Source organism: Callithrix jacchus, chromosome 5 (assembly GCF_049354715.1).
Source record: "Callithrix jacchus isolate 240 chromosome 5, calJac240_pri, whole genome shotgun sequence".
Taxonomy (NCBI): domain Eukaryota; kingdom Metazoa; phylum Chordata; class Mammalia; order Primates; family Cebidae; genus Callithrix; species Callithrix jacchus.
Window position 1 is genome coordinate 52040810 of NC_133506.1, and position 19683 is coordinate 52060492.

At 41.7% G+C, this 19683-nt stretch overlaps 2 protein-coding genes across 7 annotated transcripts in view; one reads left to right on the top strand and one right to left on the bottom strand.

Annotated features, from left to right (window-relative positions):
- Positions 1 to 2521, bottom strand: part of AURKA (aurora kinase A) — a 21410-nt gene extending 18889 nt beyond the window's left edge. The window contains exon 1 of one of the 4 annotated variants that reach the window (XM_035298986.3): positions 2454 to 2521. The gene's annotated coding sequence lies outside the window, so the exon portion shown is untranslated. Of the gene's footprint in view, positions 1 to 1893; positions 2147 to 2453 lie in introns of those variants that run through there. The other 3 variants (XM_008996154.5, XM_002747695.7, XM_008996155.5) reach the window with 3 other exon arrangements.
- Positions 2310 to 14448, top strand: CSTF1 (cleavage stimulation factor subunit 1). Of its 3 annotated transcripts, none has more exons than XM_008996151.5 (6): positions 2310 to 2468; positions 5105 to 5305; positions 6737 to 7014; positions 7173 to 7370; positions 8487 to 8877; positions 12250 to 14448. In XM_008996151.5, exons 2-6 carry the CDS (start codon positions 5137 to 5139, stop codon positions 12507 to 12509), a joined length of 1296 nt encoding a protein of 431 aa, XP_008994399.1. In that variant the 5' UTR covers positions 2310 to 2468; positions 5105 to 5136; the 3' UTR covers positions 12510 to 14448. The 3 variants fall into 3 exon arrangements, with proteins under 3 accessions (XP_008994399.1, XP_008994400.1, XP_002747744.1); XM_008996152.5 differs by having other exon boundaries at positions 2310 to 2443; XM_002747698.7 differs by lacking the exon at positions 2310 to 2468 and adding an exon at positions 2575 to 2638.
- The last annotated feature ends 5235 nt before the right edge of the window (positions 14449 to 19683 follow it).

A 19683-nucleotide genomic window follows, 5' to 3' on the forward strand; every position in this document is an offset into this window, starting at 1 on the left:
AAGACCCCCATGGATCCCCAGCTCAATCAAAACAATGCAAACTCCTAGCCTGCATAGACAGGCCTATTGAAGTCGCATGGAATGTGGCCCCTAACTGCCTCTGACTTCATCTCCTCTTCTTGTCGACTGTGCACCAGCCACAAAAGGCTCCTTTCTTCCTCAAACAAGTCCCCTGCCATAGGCCTTTGCGCTTCTTGCGCCCTTTATTAGGCTCTTCCCCAAGGTGTGTAGTTCAGTCTTTCATTGAGGTTTTTTTCTTGAGATGTAGTTTCACTCCTGTTGCTGTTGCCTAGGCTGGAGTGCAATGGCATGATCTCGGCTCACCGCAACCTCTGCTTCTCAGGTTCAAGCGATTGTGTCAGCCTCCCAGGTAGCTGGGATTACAGGCATATGCCGCCATGCTTGGCTAATTTTGTATTTTTAGTAGAGATGGGGTTTCTCCAAGTTGGTCAGGCTGGTCTCAAACACCTGACCTCAGGTGATCACCCGCCTCAGCTTCCCAAAGTGCTGGGATTACAGGCATGAGCCACTAAGCCCAGCCTTCATTGAGGTGGTTTGTGTTTTTTGTTTTTCCCGAGACAGAATCTCACTTTGTTGCTCAGGCTGGAGTGCAGCGATGTGAGCTCCACTCACTGCAACCTCCACCTCCTGGGTTCAAGCAATTCTCCTGCCTCAGCCTCTGGAGTAGCTGGGACTACAGGCACCCGCCACCACACCTGGCTAATTTTTGTATTTTTAGTAGAGATGGGGTTTCAGCATGTTGGCCATGGCTGGTCTCAAATTCCTGACCTCAGGTGATCCACCTGCCTCGGCCTCCCAAAGTGCTGAGATTACAGGCAGGAGCCACCGCGCCTGGCCCATTGAGGTTTTTTTTAATCGAATGTCCCTGCACTTCAGCCTGGGCAACGGAGTGAGACCCTGTCTCAAAAAAAAAAAAAGAATTACCATTTTACAAAATAAGCAAATAACTCCAGATGAAGCCAGGCCCAGACTACAGGTGGGAGTCCTTATTAAAAACAGTGGGTTAGCAAAAGTTAATAAACAACAAGGAGAAGGATATGCACAGTGTTAATCAAACATTAATTTTGAGTAACAAGCAGAATTGAGAAAGATTCTAAACCAGAATTCTAGAGAAACCTCCAGGAAAACTGCCCTTCAGGTGACTCTTATCTGCAACCAGATTGAAGAACCAGATGACTTTCACAGGATCCATTCAGTTCAAACCAGAAATCCTACTACTCTGAATAGAAAAGCTGTTAGAGCACAGGAAGTTTATACGGGTTTATTCCTTCCTTCCTCAGACCTGTGCATGTCTGCAGAGATGAAGGACAGGAGGAACTAGGTAGGTTGCTGAAAAATAATTCAAGGGACAAGGAAGGTTAAGGAAGAGGAGGAGTCACTACCTGTTAAGGACAGTCGCTACATCTACCTCGCCCGGATGGTTCTTAGAAATGGAGACTCTGAGGCCTAACCCCAGGTCTAAGAAAACAGATTCGGCATTTTAACGTCCCCACATGATTAGCATGCACTGGTCTGCATCCCTAGTTCTCAATGAAACCTAAGAATCATCTCGAGAGTGTGTTTAGACACCTGGGTCCTGTCCCTAAGAACCTGATTTACCGAATAGCGGCCCCCGGTAAACCGCACTCCTGTTTTATTTCCTTAGTAACACCCACCCCAGTTGCAAGTTCTCCGTTTGCTCGCTGTCTGTCTCCCCACCCACTGGAACGTGAACTCCAACACTGGCAGCAGAGACTTTCTGTGCTTTTCTTACCCAGGTGATCCCGAGTACAAAATCCAATCTGAAGCCTACCCATCCCTCCCGCGCGGGTCAACACCACTCAACAAACCCCGTCCACCTCTAGCCGTAAAAAGTAACAAGTAGAATCTTACAGGGAGCCTCGGTGCCCAGAAGCAGATGCCAAGGCTCTGAGCGGGCAGAGGGCAGCGCCGAGGACAGGGAGGGACCCTGGGACGGAGGAACCGAGAGGGGACTTGTCGCTTCGCCACTCCGGCCAGCCGCCCCTTGTCCTCCGTCCCCCCGCCCTCATCCGCCGCTGAGTTAGCCCCCACAGTCTACCCACCCGTCTGCTCCCACCTGCGACCCAAGGACGCGATTCTTCCAAGAGCTTAGCCGTTAGAATTCAAAGGTTCTTCTTTTTAAATAGGAGTTAAACCCTCTAACCAGAAAGCCGATTGGCCTGCACTGGAGAGAGGCTGCCTTGTGATTGGTTGACAACAAACCCGACGGCTTAAGTCGCATTCCAAGGCGCACACCGCGCGCAGGCGCATTTGCTCCCTAAGAACCCGGAAGTGGTGGCGCCAACTGCCAGCCAGACCCGTGCCAGTCCCAGCGCTCAGGGTGCTCTCCGGGGTCGGGTATTTGTCGGTGAGGCATCAGCCCCTTGACGTCAAGGTTGTCGCATTGGAGATACAGTCCGAGGTGAACTAACCTTTTGAACGTGCCAGTAAGTAAGATGGCTAGAAAGGCAGAGTGGGGCCGATCGATAGCGCAGCGCTCGGCTTGGCGCCCTTCCCGCGTGCGCAGTGAACCTGCGCTCGGAGCTGTCGATTGGGCAGGATTCGCGCCTCCATTTTCCCGGGAGAGAGCGGGAGACCGAGAGAACCGGACCAGCCGGTACTGGGGATACAGGGAGAGTGGCTGGTGCGGTCGGCTGGGGCCTTTAGAGAAAACCACAGAGAGGACTGGGGCGAGACGGGAAGAGTCGAAAGTTAGCAAGGCGGCATGCGCCTCTACTTTGTGCTTCCTAAGTTGTCCGGTTTGGCCTGCACCCGCTCCTCTTCTTCAAAGGGCCTCGCTCCCATTCCCACCCAGTCTTTAGTTCGCCTCTGCATCCAGATGGTCACGGCGCGTATAGTGAGGGGGCGTCTGTGTTCTCGCCCTTTCAACTGCAGTATAACCAGTCCTGGATCGGGTTCTTGTTCTCGTGTCTGGGTGTGCTCACCTGCAAATTGGGGACGACAATTAGGCTTCTGTTAACCTGGCGAGTGAACGCTCTGTGGGAGTTGAGAAGTTGGGGCTGGGCCACTTCAAGTATATGTATATGTTTGTACACCCGGGATGCGCTCAGCAAGAGTGAAGAGACCGGATTGAATAGTGCTGTAGGGGAGCAAAAAATGGCTTCCCTCCGACCTTCTAGGTTCCTTATTAGGACTAAGAGTTAAATTGACATAAGACAGATTAAGTGTTAAGTAAGTTACTGCAGAGTAAACAGGATGTGCATGCAAAGCATTGAGCCGGCATACGGAAATTATTCAAGTCATGTTAACCCGCCGTTAACAGCAGAATCTTTCATGAACTTTTCTTCTCTGCCGTACTACCCACTTCTGATTTTCATTCTCTATTGCTACTTCAGAATCTCCTTTTTTTTTTTTTTTCGTGCAACTAATCATTGTCCATAGGAGAAAGATGATATTTAATTACGTACAAGAGTCCCACAAAATACGAGACTAAAAGTTGAAGTCAGATAATTAAAGCTTACATAGCATCCTGAGCTACAGAGAGGAATGAATAGAGGATTGTGGGGCCGGAGCGGGGGAGTGGGCCAGCTGTAACAAAGTCATGGGAGGGTGAACAGAGGAAATGTATGGTGAATAAAGTTTGTTATGCAAACAGAAGAATTAGGTGATCCTCTGATCTCATGTGATTTGAGTTAATCTTCCCTGGTTAATAAGGATTCGTGACAATTGAGGTTTTTTTGGAGGGTCAGACTTGAGGCAGGTGAGGGAAGCGCCTACTGTTCTCTGAGTACCCACAGTTCAATGTAATCGGCCTGCCGATGTTTTGGGCTGGCATTTCCTGAACTCCTTCAGTGGTTAAGCTCAGGGCTGGGAGTTGGCAATTCTGGTGTCTTTTAACCTTGGATAAGTAACTCAGCCACTTTTTATCTTGAGTAGGTGTCCTGACATCCGTGAACCCATTTCATCTTTATTGTGTCCCAGGATTTTCTACTCAAATATAGACCTCTGTTCATGTACTACTTCATATACGTGAATACATTGAATGATTTTATTCAGTGAACTAATGCTTACAAAGTACGTAGCATGATGGTATCTGACATGCAGGAAGTGCTTAATGTTAAGGGTTATTATTAACATCCATCAGTGTCATACAGTGTATAAGAAATTAGGCTCTTATTGAAAAAGGAAATAAGAAAAAAAAACTAAAATAAAAAAAAATCAGGCTCCAAGGTCACTTTTATTCTTTATTGCTGTTTCCCAGACACCTGTAGCCTTTTAATATGGTTTAAACACAGGCATACATAAAGGCATTGATTTTTGGTAAGCAAATTATCATGTTCAGCAGTTGGAGTTCTTTTTTTGAATAAACCAGTAACCATTTACAGTTTTTTTGTCTCTTAAGACTGAAGGAAAACTTAGACACTTGTAAATCAGTGCATGTACAATGTTTCCAGATTTTTCCTTTATTTTTATTTTTATTTTTATTGTTTTGACCTTTATTGGCAGTATTTTATTGGGCAGTTCACCTTTGAGTCTTTCTAAAACTTTCAACTTGGTTGAGCTTTTATAATGCAGTTGCTTTTTTTGCCTCATATTTTGATTATCTAAATTGGTTATATAATTAGAGTAAGCTCAGTTGCCTTAAAACAGGTTTTCAGAATGAACATAAAAGATTTACTAGTAAACAGGCAGCTCAGCTAGTGGACCAGCAGTCCAGACCTGGAATAGCAGCTGTCTTACATATTGCAGGTACCAGTCAATGTTTAATTAACAGAAGAAATGGAAGATTCTGGGATAGCAATAAAGAATCATAGGTAGGTAGTTTGATGGAGAAGAAAAGTTGATGAAAGATTGTACCGTAAATATTGGCTAATGTGATTTGAATGATTTCTGTATGCCAGGCACTATGCTCAGGCCTTTGTATGCACCACCTTGTTTAACTCAGCAACTCAGCAGCTGAAGAACCTGAGGCTTAGAGAAATGATGTCACTGGCCAAAGAGATTGCAGCTAGTGGAGATGGGATCTGAGTCCTGCAAGATGAAGTCTGACCAAAGAGTCTTATGTTGCTTCTGTGAGTTACTAGAGTCTCTACCCTTCACTGTCTGTTTTCCCTTTTTGCAGCTGGCAGGTAAACTGTCTTCCTCTTCTCCAAGATGTATAGAACCAAAGTGGGCTTGAAGGACCGCCAGCAGCTCTACAAGCTGATCATTAGCCAGCTGCTGTATGACGGCTACATCAGCATCGCCAATGGCCTCATCAATGAAATCAAGCCTCAGTCTGTCTGTGCACCCTCGGAGCAGCTCCTGCATCTCATCAAACTAGGTAGATAGCAAACACAAATCCATAAATCCCGTGGCAAGATTTTAGATGTTTTCAAATGGCAGAATTTTTCCAAGATTATTCTTATTTTGTTTTCGTGCCTAGTACATGCCGGGCACTTCAGTAAGTAAGTAGTTCAGTAAGTAAGGGGTAAGCGGAGTTCAGATTATGAAGATTTAAGCTGGTTCTGGCCTGAGGGTCTTCATACACATTATCTGGAACACTCTGTTGTATTACTGACTTCCTTCAAATTTTACGTCAGATGTGCTCTGAGTTCTCTTCACCCCTCCTGAAATAATCTGACCCTTTCCTACATTTTCCCAGTTACCCTTCCATAGTGATCCCATTTATTTTATAACAGTCACTTTGAAATTTCCTTTATCGTTTGGGTTGTTTGCCATATGATCCTTACCTCCCCACTTCGCACCCATTGCCCCCTTGTCAGAAAAAACTACAAGTTCAGTAAGGATCAGGACCTTGTATTATTCAGCAGTGTATCTTGGTGCCTACCTGGCTAATAATAGAAAGCACTCAGGAAAATACTGAATTACCAAACATGTTCAGACCCTTTGACTTAGCAGAGCCAATTGTGAGCATTTCTTCTGGGGAAATAAAATGGATAAACTGTAATGCCCACAACATGGAATTAGCTGTAAATTTTTAAATATTCACAAAATGGAATACTACAGCATAATAAAGACGAATATTTATTAGCCATGTTTTGCATGGTTAAATGAACAAGTAAGTCACAACATGTTACACAGCATTGGTCTATTACTGTTTTGAAAAATAAAACAGCTGTGCATGGGAAGGGTACTGAAGAATTTATATGTTAACAGCCATTATCTCTGGGTGGTAAAATTCAGGGTCATTTTTATTTTTTTGTTCATCCATAGTTCTAATTTTTCCTCTTCTAATCAACATATTATATGATTTGCTAGGTTATTTATAAATTTTAAATGCATATTCTTGATGAACTTCATTTTTTTAAATATCAACTTTCAAATACATTTCACTAATGTTCATATTAATAATGTAGCTGACTTAATGAGCATCAGAGCTGCTACTAATACATCTGAACCCTAAAAATACTAAAATTTGAAATAAAAAAGTAGATGATTTAACTACAGCACTGCTGTTTTTTGAGTTTCTGTAGTTGTAGATAAAGTAGTAAACTCTGGAGGCAAGAACTGGGGAAATGACTTTGTCCGTTGGAGCCTAACCTTCTAGCAACCCATGTGGCCTCACAGTGTGGTGAACTTTGAATAGCATGGGCACTATACACAGTTTTGTAAAGCGTTAGGTATCATGCAGCTCCAAGAAATAAGAAGTTGACACTGGTGAGCAATTTTCCAGTTTAGATCTAGAATTTTGTCTTGGCCTTTAAAAAAAAAAAAAAACACTTGTTATGCCCTTAATTTTTATTTCTTTCAGGAATGGAAAATGATGACACCGCAGTGCAGTATGCAATTGGTCGTTCAGATACTGTTGCCCCTGGCACAGGAATTGACCTGGAATTTGATGCAGATGTCCAGACTATGTCCCCAGAGGCTTCTGAGTATGAAACATGCTATGTCACATCACATAAGGGACCATGCCGTGTAGCTACCTATAGTAGAGATGGACAGTTAATAGCTACTGGGTCTGCTGATGCTTCGATAAAGATACTTGACACAGAGAGGATGTTAGCCAAAAGTGCCATGCCAATAGAGGTAAAAATTCCAGTCCCATACTTACTGCTTGCCTTCTGTTTTTCATTTTTGGAAAAATGAGAGTATAGTTCAGACTGGCTTTAGTTGCCATAGTTGTGGATTGTGTACTTTGATTCAGACACGTTTTGTACCTTGAGCATCTCTTCTTGTTGGTCTAGGTCATGATGAATGAGACCGCACAACAAAATATGGAAAACCACCCAGTGATTCGAACTCTTTATGACCATGTGGATGAAGTCACATGCCTCGCTTTCCACCCAACAGAACAGATTCTGGCTTCTGGTTCAAGGGATTATACTCTTAAATTATTTGATTATTCCAAACCATCAGCAAAAAGAGCCTTCAAATACATTCAGGTAGGAATCTTTGGAAAGGAGCTTTACGTTTTTTTCTTAAATACAGTGAGCTACCGTATGACTATTCTCTTTTTAAAAGTAGTCTCGATGATCATCCTGTGAAACAAGAGTACAAACCAGGATGCATGACAGATAGCCTGTAGATCAGATTTTGCTGGCACATACTGTCATCTGCCTGCTTCCTCTGGCTGGTCAGAGTTTATAAACTGACCCTTTGAAGGGTTTGGAATCCATATCACTCTTTAAAGGTTGCAGATCCCTGTTAAAAGCAAAATGTGACCAATTAAACTAACATATAACTTATACGAATAAAAGAAAAACCATTCAGTTGAAAGTATTGTTTACTAGCAAGGTGACATTTGGCACCCTATTTTGAATATGCATTGCTGAAACACTAATGTTTTCGTAGTGGTTTCTGTCTGTTTAATAATTAAAGTAGGCTGGTTGCAGTGGCTCATGTTTGTAATCCCAGCACTTTGAGAAGCCAGAGTGGGAGGATCACTTGAGCCCAGAAGTTTTAAGATCAGCCTGAGCAATACAGTGAGACCTCATCTCTGCAAAACAAAATTTTAATTAGCTGGGCATGGTGGCACGTGCCTGTAGTTGCTACTACTCAGGCTTCGGAGCCAAGGAGGATTTTAGCCCAGGAGGTTGAGCCTGCAATGAGCTGTGTTCATGCCACTGTACTCCAGCCTAGGTGACAGAGCAAGACCCTATCTGCAAAAAATAATAACAAACTTAATTTCTTACTCAATATTTGCAGCCCTAGAGCAAATTAAAGAAGCTCTTAGGTACAAGTTGTACTTATACCTTCAGTAACCATACATGAGTGCATCATTGATAATACTCCATCCTGAGTTCACTCAGTGTTCATTTACAAATAATGAAGCTCACTTCTGTAGTTTTTGGAATATAACCAGTAAATACTTAGTTTTGGAAATATATTCAAAAAATACTTTGATGTATTCCAGAAAGTGCTTTTATTCATTACAATACCTCTGTAATATCTAATCATTGTTTTATGGACTTTTTTCATCAGCCAGATATTTTCCACATTTCCTCTGGATTTAATTGTTCACCAGTTGGTCACTTGTGTTAATGTCTCTGTCCTAACAGGAAGCTGAAATGTTACGCTCCATCTCTTTTCATCCTTCTGGAGACTTTATACTTGTTGGAACTCAGCATCCTACTCTTCGTCTATATGATATCAACACCTTTCAATGTTTTGTCTCTTGCAATCCTCAAGATCAACACACCGATGCTATATGTTCCGTTAATTACAATTCTAGTGCCAATATGTACGTAACTGGAAGCAAGGACGGCTGCATCAAATTATGGGATGGTGTTTCAAATCGATGCATCACAACTTTTGAAAAAGCACACGATGGGGCTGAAGTTTGTTCTGCCATTTTTTCCAAAAATTCTAAATACATTCTCTCAAGTGGAAAAGACTCTGTAGCTAAACTTTGGGAAATATCAACAGGACGAACACTGGTCAGATACACGGGTATGTGAGAAGTTGATGTTACTTAATGTTTCTGTAGTGTTACACTTTCGAGAACTCTCCTTTAGGACACCACAGTAAAGCAACACAGTAAGTCTAAGGCAGATGTTACCCCTTTCTTAGATCAGAGGAAACCAAGACTTAGAGGTGAAGCCGTTTAGCCAAGGCTACAGTTTGTAAGAGAGCTGGAAATAGAACTGTGCTTTCTTAACCGCTGTTTTCAGCACCTCATACCATGGACTAGGTCTGGATTCCACGCAAGTAACATTTGAGAACCTGGTGGTCCATTTGTAGCTTGGCCTGCCCTCTTCCCACAGAAACGTGAAAGCAATCCAGAGAAAAGCTTCAAGTAGCAGATCAGTATTATTAATATATACATTAGGGAAAGATGGTTGAGAGGTAAAAATCTTAGCCCATGGTCAAAGGAAACCACGTGCGTTCTGAATGCAGATATAAAGTAAGCTCAGCAGACAGAAAAGAATGACGTCCATTGAATTCTTATTAATTTTTGTTGGTCTTACTGGTAAAAGTTGTACCTGTGGAGTCTTTTTATAATGAAACCTATTTAAGTTTATCCTATCACTAGTAGGGCCCAAGTCTGGTTATTTCATACTGAATGTTAAAACACTGTGTCTTATGTTCCTTGTAGCACCAAAGATGATTGTTTAGTAGAAAGCCTCCAGAAAATTTGACTGTTTCCTCTATTTTGAGTTATGTTTGTATTGTACAGTAAAATTGCCAGGAGCGTAACTCAAAAAAATCACAAGAAAACAGTATTGGAAAGGGACTAGACTGTGTTGTTTGCGTTGAAGAGTCGGTGACATCTGACCCACTAGAGGGCAGCATAATCTGCCTTAGATTTGTCTCATTGCAACCAGTTTGCTTCCCTGCCATCTTTCTGGCTTCTGGTACAATTAGCAAATCTTAGGAAGAGCCATTTTTATCATAATTCTTGGTGACTTCATTGAAACAATTATATACAGTTGTTCTGGAAAGTATTATTAAACAACTATATGTGTGTTGCAGAAAGATACAAAAGTGATCAGAGTTAATGTGAAAAGTACTCCCCCTTTAGAAGTTACAACTATTTCAAGGAGTGTGCTTTATCTGGACAGATACCCACCAGCCTACTGACAAGAGCTGATATATTTGCTGTAGGAATGTTTTGGATGTTTTATAGTAGTATGAGATTGATTGGCTTGTTTTAGTGGGGAAGAGCAGTGTGGTTTTTCAAAAATGTGATTATGCTGAATTTATAGGCAAATTCCCCTTTTCATTTTTTGTCATTTCACAGCTCAAGCCCCTGTCATGTCAGCATGTTAAGATTTCTGTTCCTAGTTTTAATAATTAGTTAGAATTCAAAGGGTTTTTGAAACAATGAAAAGAGAAAAACTATCAAGAAAACATTAGAAATTGGGACGTTAAAACTTAACTAAAAATAATGTAAATAATTAAAATGCAGGACTAAGGGGAAATAGCCATAGCATATATACAGATGTTAGACATTGAGTTAATATCCCTAATGTATAAAGAGAACTCAAATAGGAAAAAGATGAGCCCAAACTAGAGAGAGAAGGAGACAAAGGACAGGAGGCTGCTTTATAAAAGAAAAATGGTCAGTAAATACTAGAAAAGATGGGCAGACTCGCTGCAGACCCAGGAAATGAATATGGGGACCTGGTCTGTTCATCAGATTTTAGGCATTTGAAAGATTTGTATTATCTAGTATTGATAGAGATTTAAGGAAATAATCATATTTTGTTGGTCAGAGTCAGCAGTAAAATATTTCAGCAGTTTGGTGTTGTATCAAAATTTTAAATACATACTTTTTGACCCGCTGTATCCACTCTTAGAAATTCAACCTAACGAGGTAATTGGACAAGCAGGTACATGCCCATAAAAGGTTGTGTATCCCAACATCATCTGGAGTGGTTGAAAGTTGGAAACAGCATGAATGTCCACTAAGAAGCATTGAGAAAATCCATTATGCATCCGTGGACAACATGCACCTTTAAAATAAGCGTGCATGCTAACACTGGCTGAGCGTTTGCACTGCAAAGCTTCCTGTGCATTCTCTTCTTTTTATCCTCATAGCCTTAGGGGGTAGGTTCTGTCGTTACCCCATGGAACAGATGAGAAAATTAAGGCTGAGGGATATTAAGTAATTTGCCCAGGTTCACATCACTAGTAAGCGTGGAACCCCACATCTGACCACAGAGTTTGTGGTTTTATCCACTAAGCTGTATTCTGTCTTTACAGATCTGTACTACATATGCTTCAATGTTAATAGTTTATGACAAATGCTCTCACTTAAAGAATTTACAAATGAAGCCAGGTGCAGTGGCTCACACCTGTATTCCCAACACTTTGGGAAGCCAAGTGTGGGGGCAGATCATCTGAGGTCAGGAGTTTGAGACCAACCTGGCCAACATAGTGAAACTCCATCTCTACTAAAAATACAAAAGTTAGCCAGACGTGATGGCTCATGCCTGTAATCCCAGCTACTCAGGAGGCTGAGGCAGGAGAATCAATCGCTTAAACCCGGGCGGCAGAGGTTGCAGTGAGCCCTTGCACTCCACCCTGGGCAACAGAGTGAAGCGCCATCTTAAAAAAAAAAATTTACAAGTGAGCACATAACACTTAGGTATTTCAAAAGGGTATTCACCAAAATATTGACTGTTACCTCTGATCGGTGTAATCATCAAGCAGTTTTTATTTTCCTTTTTATATGGTACTTTAAACATAAAAATATGTGTTTTATTCATAGTCATAAAAAGGCTTTCTTTTGGATAGATATTCCTGTACTTTGTCTCAATAATTCTATTTGTAGGAATTTACTTCTAAGGAAGTAAAGCTTTCTGTACAAAGGATGTTCATTACAACATTACTTATGATTGATACAAACTAAACGTCAGGCAGTAAAAGAATTGTTAAATAAATAATGTTGCTTCTAAACAAGAGGCACTTTGCATCTAGTAAAAAACGTGAAAAAATGTACTCAACATAAAGTTGGTTAAAACTATCATAAAAATGTGTTTTTATGCCTCAGAGTATATTAGGACAGTAACAGTATTGCCTCAGGTGATGGGCCTATCTTCTTTTTGAGACTGTCTTGCTCTTGCTCTGTTGTCTGTTGTCCAGGCTGGTCTTGAACTCCTGGGCTCAAGCAGTCCTCCTTCCTCAGCCTCCGAAAGTATGGGGATTACAGATGTGAGCCACTGTTCCTGGTCTTTCTTTTTTGTACTTTAGAGTTTCTGAAAGTGTACAAGGTGTATCACTTCAACAGGTTTAAAATGCTTTTATACTGAATGCTAGAACGTTCTGAGGGTCTAAGATGTGGATTTAGAAAGCTCTTCCTCTTGGTCTCTGTGGCAGGTGCGGGTCTGAGTGGACGCCAGGTGCACCGGACACAGGCTGTGTTTAACCACACCGAGGACTATGTGTTGCTGCCCGACGAGAGGACGATCAGTCTCTGCTGCTGGGACTCTAGGACGGCCGAGCGGAGAAACCTGCTTTCCTTGGGGCACAACAACATTGTACGCTGCATAGTGCACTCACCCACCAACCCTGGGTTCATGACGTGCAGCGATGACTTCAGAGCGCGATTTTGGTACCGGAGATCCACCACCGACTGACCCACCCTGTCCACAGGGGGCTTTCTCGAGAACTCTGCCCTCCTCCCCCACGTCCTGTCTCCAGCTGTGGTCGTAAGTCAGTGCACCATCTTTGACAGTTGTGCTGCCATCTCTGTCCACATCCTTCTTGGATTTGTATAAAAGAATCTTTTTTTACCTTGATGTAGAATCATGGTGGGAAAAGTTGGAAACACAGACCTGTGCAGTGCTATGTTCACTGATTATTACAGTGTGATTTTCATCAGTTTTGTAAATACAGGCCTTGCCATTTCTTTTGATCTCTTGATTGAAGAAGGATAGGGTATTAAAGTGCTTTTGTCATGAGGGATTTTCATTTGGTTCTTTTGACAGCTTTCTTGATTGTTCTGCTAAACCCTTTGTGTATTTCCTTTCCAGGTATATTTGAACAGATAAGTAGGCATGCAACTCTGAGACTCCAGAGTTTTGTGCCATATCAGAAGCATTTTAGAGAATCCTGAAATGATGTTATTCTGATAATAAAGCTCAGATCTGCAACTTTAGTGTTACATATTTTTCACTTCAATAAAATTAATGGCCAGTTTTTCCTGACGATTTATAGAACAGTATCTTTCAACATACTGCCCACATTATCTATCAATACCTGCAATACTTGTTTTTAGTAACTATATAAGATTGTGATTTGATGAAAAACAACTGAAAACATATCCATCTAATTAAATTAGGTCAGCCTGCTGTTGCTCTCAGGTATTGTTTATCTTCATGAATCATTAATAACGATTGACTTTGCTCTTAGGTGATTTCAAATCTTTTCAGTTCTCTTCAGCATGAACTGTAACTTTTCATCATGGATGCACATAGTAACTGCATTCTCAGAAGATTTATGGAATTAGCCAATTGATACAAGTTTTCTTTTTCTCGAAACTTTTTTGAAGATAATATTTCTCTGGATTCAGCTCTCGCTGAGTCAGAGAACCCTGAATTCCCCTCCTACAAACATAAACTTTGCTTCATATTTATCCCAAAAAAACAGGTACCTTATGATCTGGGTAGAAGTACCTAGAAATATAATCTGGGATCATTTGATAAGAATAGTAAATAGATTGAAGTAAAAGTAATTGCTTTACATTATAGGAACTTATTGAAGTTATTGGGTAAAAATTCTGCTTTAGTCATCCTTGTGAATTGTTTTAACTCCTTGATGTGTAAAATTGTCTTAAGCATCTTAACATGTTAAATCACAGGGTTTTAGCTCAGATTTCTAAAGAGCCATATTTTTTGTTCCATAGTGAGTGTAAATTTCCGGTTGTATTTTGCATCCTGATTTTCTGATATTTCAACTTGGCCATCTGTGGATGCTACTCTCATAAGGCTAAAAGACACCTACTGCTTCATAGGAACAAGGATAACCAGTTCTACCAAAAGCATTACAAATCTCCCCACTTCTTTTTTTGCACTTTTTTTTTCCTTTGGCTTTCAGCCTATTAAACTGTGAAACAGAGATTTAATGTTTCCCTGCCATTCTGCATTGGCTCATGTACTGAAATGACCACACGGCACTCCCTTAGATCCTTTCAGTTGTTCATGAATTAAAATAATGCCCACGTTTTATAGTTTTCGGAGTCGTCTCAGCAATGGTTCTGTAGTTTCAGGACCTGTATTTTAAAAGATCCATCATACTTTTATGTGTTTCAAAAATAGCTGGTTTTTGTTTTGGGGTTTGTTTTTTTCCTTTTTTTTTTTTTTTTTTTGTTTTCCTTTTAAAGGTCATAGTGTTTTGAGCCTAGTATAAATGCCGGGAATATTATTTGGACTTGGTATCTGCATCTCGTTAATTGTACCATGCAACACTCTGCCATTCAAACAATGAATAATAACTGGACAGGATACAAACTTATACCCTCTGTGTTATTTTTTTATAGATATGTGATTTCTAAAATAAACTTTTTTTATGTACTGATAAGCCAGTTGATTTTTTTGGAACTTAGTTTGAACATTTCCCACATCGGAACACCTGTTCACAAATAGCAGGTATGACTTTGGTACAGTTCACACTTTCTTTTGAACCTTGTTCCAGAAGTCAGGTTTCTACAGCTGGATCACCTTTAGCTCCGTATCTTTGCTCCTGTGCTATCTATGAAGTTAAAGAACTTGAGTATAATTCCGTTTTTTGGGTTTTTTTTTTTTTTTTTTGGTTTATTCAGAGAACGCCATCTTTGCTTACACTTTGGTTGTCCTTAGTAAAAGCCACGTGAGGGGAAGTCCAGCTCAGCTCTGTTACTGACTTGGTAAGGAGTAGGGCAAGTCGTCTTTCTGGGATATAGCTTCCTTTTCTGTGATTAAAGGGCTTAATCAAAATAATCTCCAACATGCGCTTTCACCAGTAAAGCGCTTTATTTTCATGCCTGATGATAAAGACTTCAGGGAGAGAGGAGGCCATTGTTCCTAAGGGGAGACATCTGTTTCTAAAAAGGTAGCAAACCAGATTCTTCGAGAGCCCTTTCAATACAAACCTGGATAGAACTTTTTCTAAATCTCTAATGGTGGATAGCTGAACTAGCAAGAAAGAAGGAATTCCTGGCTGGGCGCAGTGACTCAAACCTGTAATCCCAGCACTTTGGGAGGCCGAGGCGGGTGGATCACGAGGTCAACAGATCGAGACCATCCTGGTCAACGTGGTGAAACCCCATCTCTACTAAAAATACAAAAAATTAGCTGGGCATGGTGGCGCGTGCCTGTAATCCCAGCTACTCGGGAGGCTGAGGCAGGAGAATTGCCTGAACCCAGGAGGTGGAGGTTGCAGTGAGCCAAGATCGCACCATTGCACTCCAGCCTGGGTAACGAGGGAAACTCCGTCTCAAAAAAAAAAAAAAAAGGAATTTCTGAGAGGAAAACAAAACACAAATCCAGATGATTCACAGTGCTGGAGCACCAAGGGTATTCGTTGGTACCTGTGACCTACTGATCTCTGAACAGAAGGAACTTTTATCAAGACCAGGAAAGCCTGGAACCCAAAAGGTGCCCCTTCAGTAAAAGGACAAAGTTGACCAAAAAAACCTGCCTCAGAGAAAGAAACAAGAAACACTTGCCTGCTTGGTGCTGACTCAGGGGTTTTGGGGGAGAGGGTGTCTTGTGTTGGCACAAGGGAGGGTCTCCTGATAATTCAATCCACACACTGTTCCTCAAGCAGGTTTAGAACAATTTATGCTACCTCTACTGCTCCGAGAAAATCAGATGGGGATCTTAAAGCAATCTCCAACTGATGCAGGCCACAAGTATCTGGCAGAGGCCTGCACAGATTATCTGTACAAGAACACATCTTAACCCCAGTCCTCAAATAATTATCCCTGATAAACCTCTGAGGATTATCACAGTCAGGTATATGAGGGAACAAGCCATCGTAGTAAGAATCAGCAAAAATAATCAGATTTGCAGGGTCCTAGCGGAATTACTAAATGCAGATTATATTCAGAGAACTAAAACAGAGTAACTAAAATGGGACTAAGGGGCCGGGCACAGGGCTCACACCTGGAATCCCAGCACTTTGGGAGGCCACGGCAGATGGATAGCTTGAGGTAAGGAGTTCAAGACCAGCCTGGGAAATAGGAAACTCCATCTTTACCAAAAATAGAAAAATATTAGCCGGGTGTAGGGTCATGCTTGTAGTCTCAGCTACTCAGGAAGCTGAGGCATGAGAATCATTGAGACAGGGAGACGGGGGTTGAAGTGAGCCAGGATCAAGCCACTGCACTCCAGCCTCAGCAGCTAGAGCAAGCCAATGTCTCAAAATAAAATGGGACCAAGTATTTAAAAACTTGCACAGGCCGGGTGCAGTGGCTCATGCCTATAATCCCAGCACTTCGGGAGGCCGAGGCAGGCAGATCACCTGAGATAAGGAGTTTGAGACCAGCCTGACCAACATGGAGAAACCCCCATCTCTACCAAAAATACAAAACAATGAGCAAGGTGTGGTGGCACATGACTGTAATCCCAGCTACTCGGAGGCAGAGGTTGCGGTGAGCCGAGATCGCACCATTGCATTCCAGCCTGGGCGACAAAGCAAGACTGTCTCAAAAAAAAACACTTGCATAAGGGACTGGGCAGGTTTGAATTAAAGAATAAAAACTTGTGTAAAACCATCCTATTTGAATGTTTCTCTGTGATTCTTTCTTTCATCCTGAATTGCTTTGGCCTTTCCCTGGAGCTCTTGCTCTTGGTGTTTCTGCTCCCTGAATGTGTTTGACTTCGTGAAGCCTCTTTCATAGGCGTCTTTTGGCCAAGCAACTCCCTGCCACTCTCTCTGCTCCCCAATAAGGACCGCTTGCCTGGAAGCATCATTTTCCGCCTGGCTTTTCTTGCTCTCTCGCCAGCATTCGGCCTTTCTCTCCAGCTTCCTGTCCCCACTCTGTACCCAGAGCATTTCCTTTGCATCCTTGTTTTAAATTGTTGCCCTAATTCGTTTTCCCAGTCAACCTCTGGGGTCCAAACTTGGGTGATGAAACAAAAATCACTAAAAACTAGAGTGGCTGCAGATTCCCCAGCCCTCCCAGTACTATCTCTACACCAGGATATTTGGTGAATTTGTTGGCAATTCATGAAATTCTTTTTTTCCTTTTTTTTTTTTTCTCTAAGACAGTCTCACTCTGTCCCCCAGGCTGGAGTGCAATGGGGCGATCTCCACTCACTGTAACCTCCACCTCCTGGGTTCAAATGATTCTTGTGCCTCAGCCTCCTGAGTAGCTGGGATTACAGGTGTGCCCCACCATACTCAGCTAATTTTTGTATTTTTTGTAAAGACAGGACTTCACCATGTTGGCCAGGCCGGTCTTGAACTTCTAAACTCAAGTGATCTGCCTGCCTCAGCCTCCCAAAGTGCTGGGATTACAGGCCTGAGCTACCTTGCCCAGCCAATTCACGAAATTCGGCTTTGACCAAAAGAGCTATTTTTACAAATAATCTTCATGAGATTACATCCTGAAATTTCCCGCCAAGCCTTTAATGTTTTGAACATTGAAAGTCTGGTGTTCAGTGGTCCTTTATAATTCAAATATCAAGTGCTCAATGTTTCACTGCTACCAGTCAGAAAGCTTGATAGTCACGTGAAAACAACATAAAGGCACACAGAAAAACATAGAAAAGCTATTTTCCTCCCTACACATGTATTAGGCACTATAGAAGTGAATTGGTCAGACTCACTTATCTCAGAAAAGAAAATTTCATCCAAAACACTGTTCTTGATAACACAATTGTCAAGAACATTAAGATTACCTCTCTAGAGTCCTCCCGAAATGGTTCTCTTGAACTCTAGCTGTTTCAACCTTCAACAACCGGATATTTTGCAAGCACTCAATTTCCTAGAATAATAGCACTTGCAATTTTTGTCTACATGAAAGACTCATTTGCCTTTAGATATTAATGGATTGCAGCAAAATGTCTAGAGGAGTTTCTCACACCTTTCATTCAGAAAAACCGTGGGGGCTCAAATAACAGACTGAGAAGTCAAGTTCCTTATTCACAAAATACCAAACTATTTATCTACATAGGAACTAGTTGGTATCATTTCAGGGCCAAAGCATATCACTTTTGTGTACTACTTAGTAGTTACTTTTATTTTCTAGCTTAGGTTGTTTGCCCTAGAAAAAAAATGACATGCAAATTATAGCATTCTGATCTGTATTATGAGCTTAAGAGCAAGCTCTTCAGTATGGGGGAAGAATCACTGCCAGGGGTTTGCCAAGGTGATGGAAACCATCTGAACTTGAGTTTTTGTGGAGTCTTTTCTAAGAGACTTGAATTCCAATTCTGGGTCTGTTACTTATCTGTGTGACCTTGGGCAAGTTTATCCATCCTTTTTATTGTAGAGAATTTCAGACATAAACAAAGTCAGTTATAGAGCAGAAACAGCAGTGTCTGGGGGCTGGGGCGAGAGGAGAATAAGTAACTGCTAATGGGGTAAGTGTCCAGGAATTGAAAGAGGATTGCTTTTTGGAGTGGTGGTTACACAACTCTGAATGTGCTAAAAACCACTGAGTTGTACACTTTTAAAAAGGTGAATTTTTCCCAGGAAAGATAATTTCTGACTTAGGGTTAAAAAAAGGTGAATTTCATGGTACCTGAATTATATCTTAATATAATAGTAATATATTAATGATTAGTAATATAATTTTTATCTTAATACCTCTGGATCTTCACCTTGAACCAAACGATGTTCATCTGTGGGGTCATTGTTCCCTCCCTTTAAACTGCTATCACCTGCATCAGGTCAATTACTTGCCCCTCGAAGTTCATTTCTAACAATGGTAACATTTAAAATTATGGATTAGCTGGGCGCAGTGGCTCACACCTGTAATCCCAGCACTATGTGAGGCGTAGGTGGGCAGATCACGAGGTCAGAGATCGAGACCATTCTGGCTAACACGGTGAAACCCTGTCTCTACTAAAAATACAAAAAAAAAAAAAAAGAGAAAGAAAGAAAGAAAGAAGAAAGAAAGAAAGAAAGAAAGAAAGAAAAAGAAAGAAAGAAAGAAGAAAGAAAGAAGAAAGAAAGAAAGAAAGAAAGAAAGAAAGAAAGAAAGAAAGAAAGAAAGAAAGAAAGAAAGAAAGAGGAAGGAAGGAAGGAAGGAAGAAATTAACTGGATGTGGTGGCTGTAGTACCAGCTACTCAGGAGGCTGAAACAGGAGAATCACTTGAACCCAGGAGGCAGATGTTGCAGTGAGCCGAGATCACACCATTACAGTCCAGCCTGGGCAACAGAGGGAGACTCCATCTCAAAAAAATAAAATAAAAAATAAATAAAAATATGGATGGTCTCAGCCAGAAATGAGTCAGCTATTTCAATGGGTAAATATGTCCTGGTGCCCAGACTTGTGGGGACTACACATGGGGCAACCAGAAGACAAGATGCTGAGTGCTGTCTGTTGACCTTGTTTTGGAGGCATGGTAAAAGAAGAAAATTTTAAAATAAGAAAAAAGTGCTGTCTGACAAGAAGAGAGCAGTGAGCGGAGACAGAGCTGGCTGGGGATGGCACTTGAGCCTGGCTTGGAAGAATGGGTGCCATTTTGTTTAAATAAAAATGCAGGCCGGGGCCAGGTGGGGTGGCTCACACCTGTGTTTTGGGAGACTGACCTGGGCGGATCACTTGAGGTGAGGAGTTGGAGACCAACCTGGCCAACATGGTGAAATCTTGTCTCTAC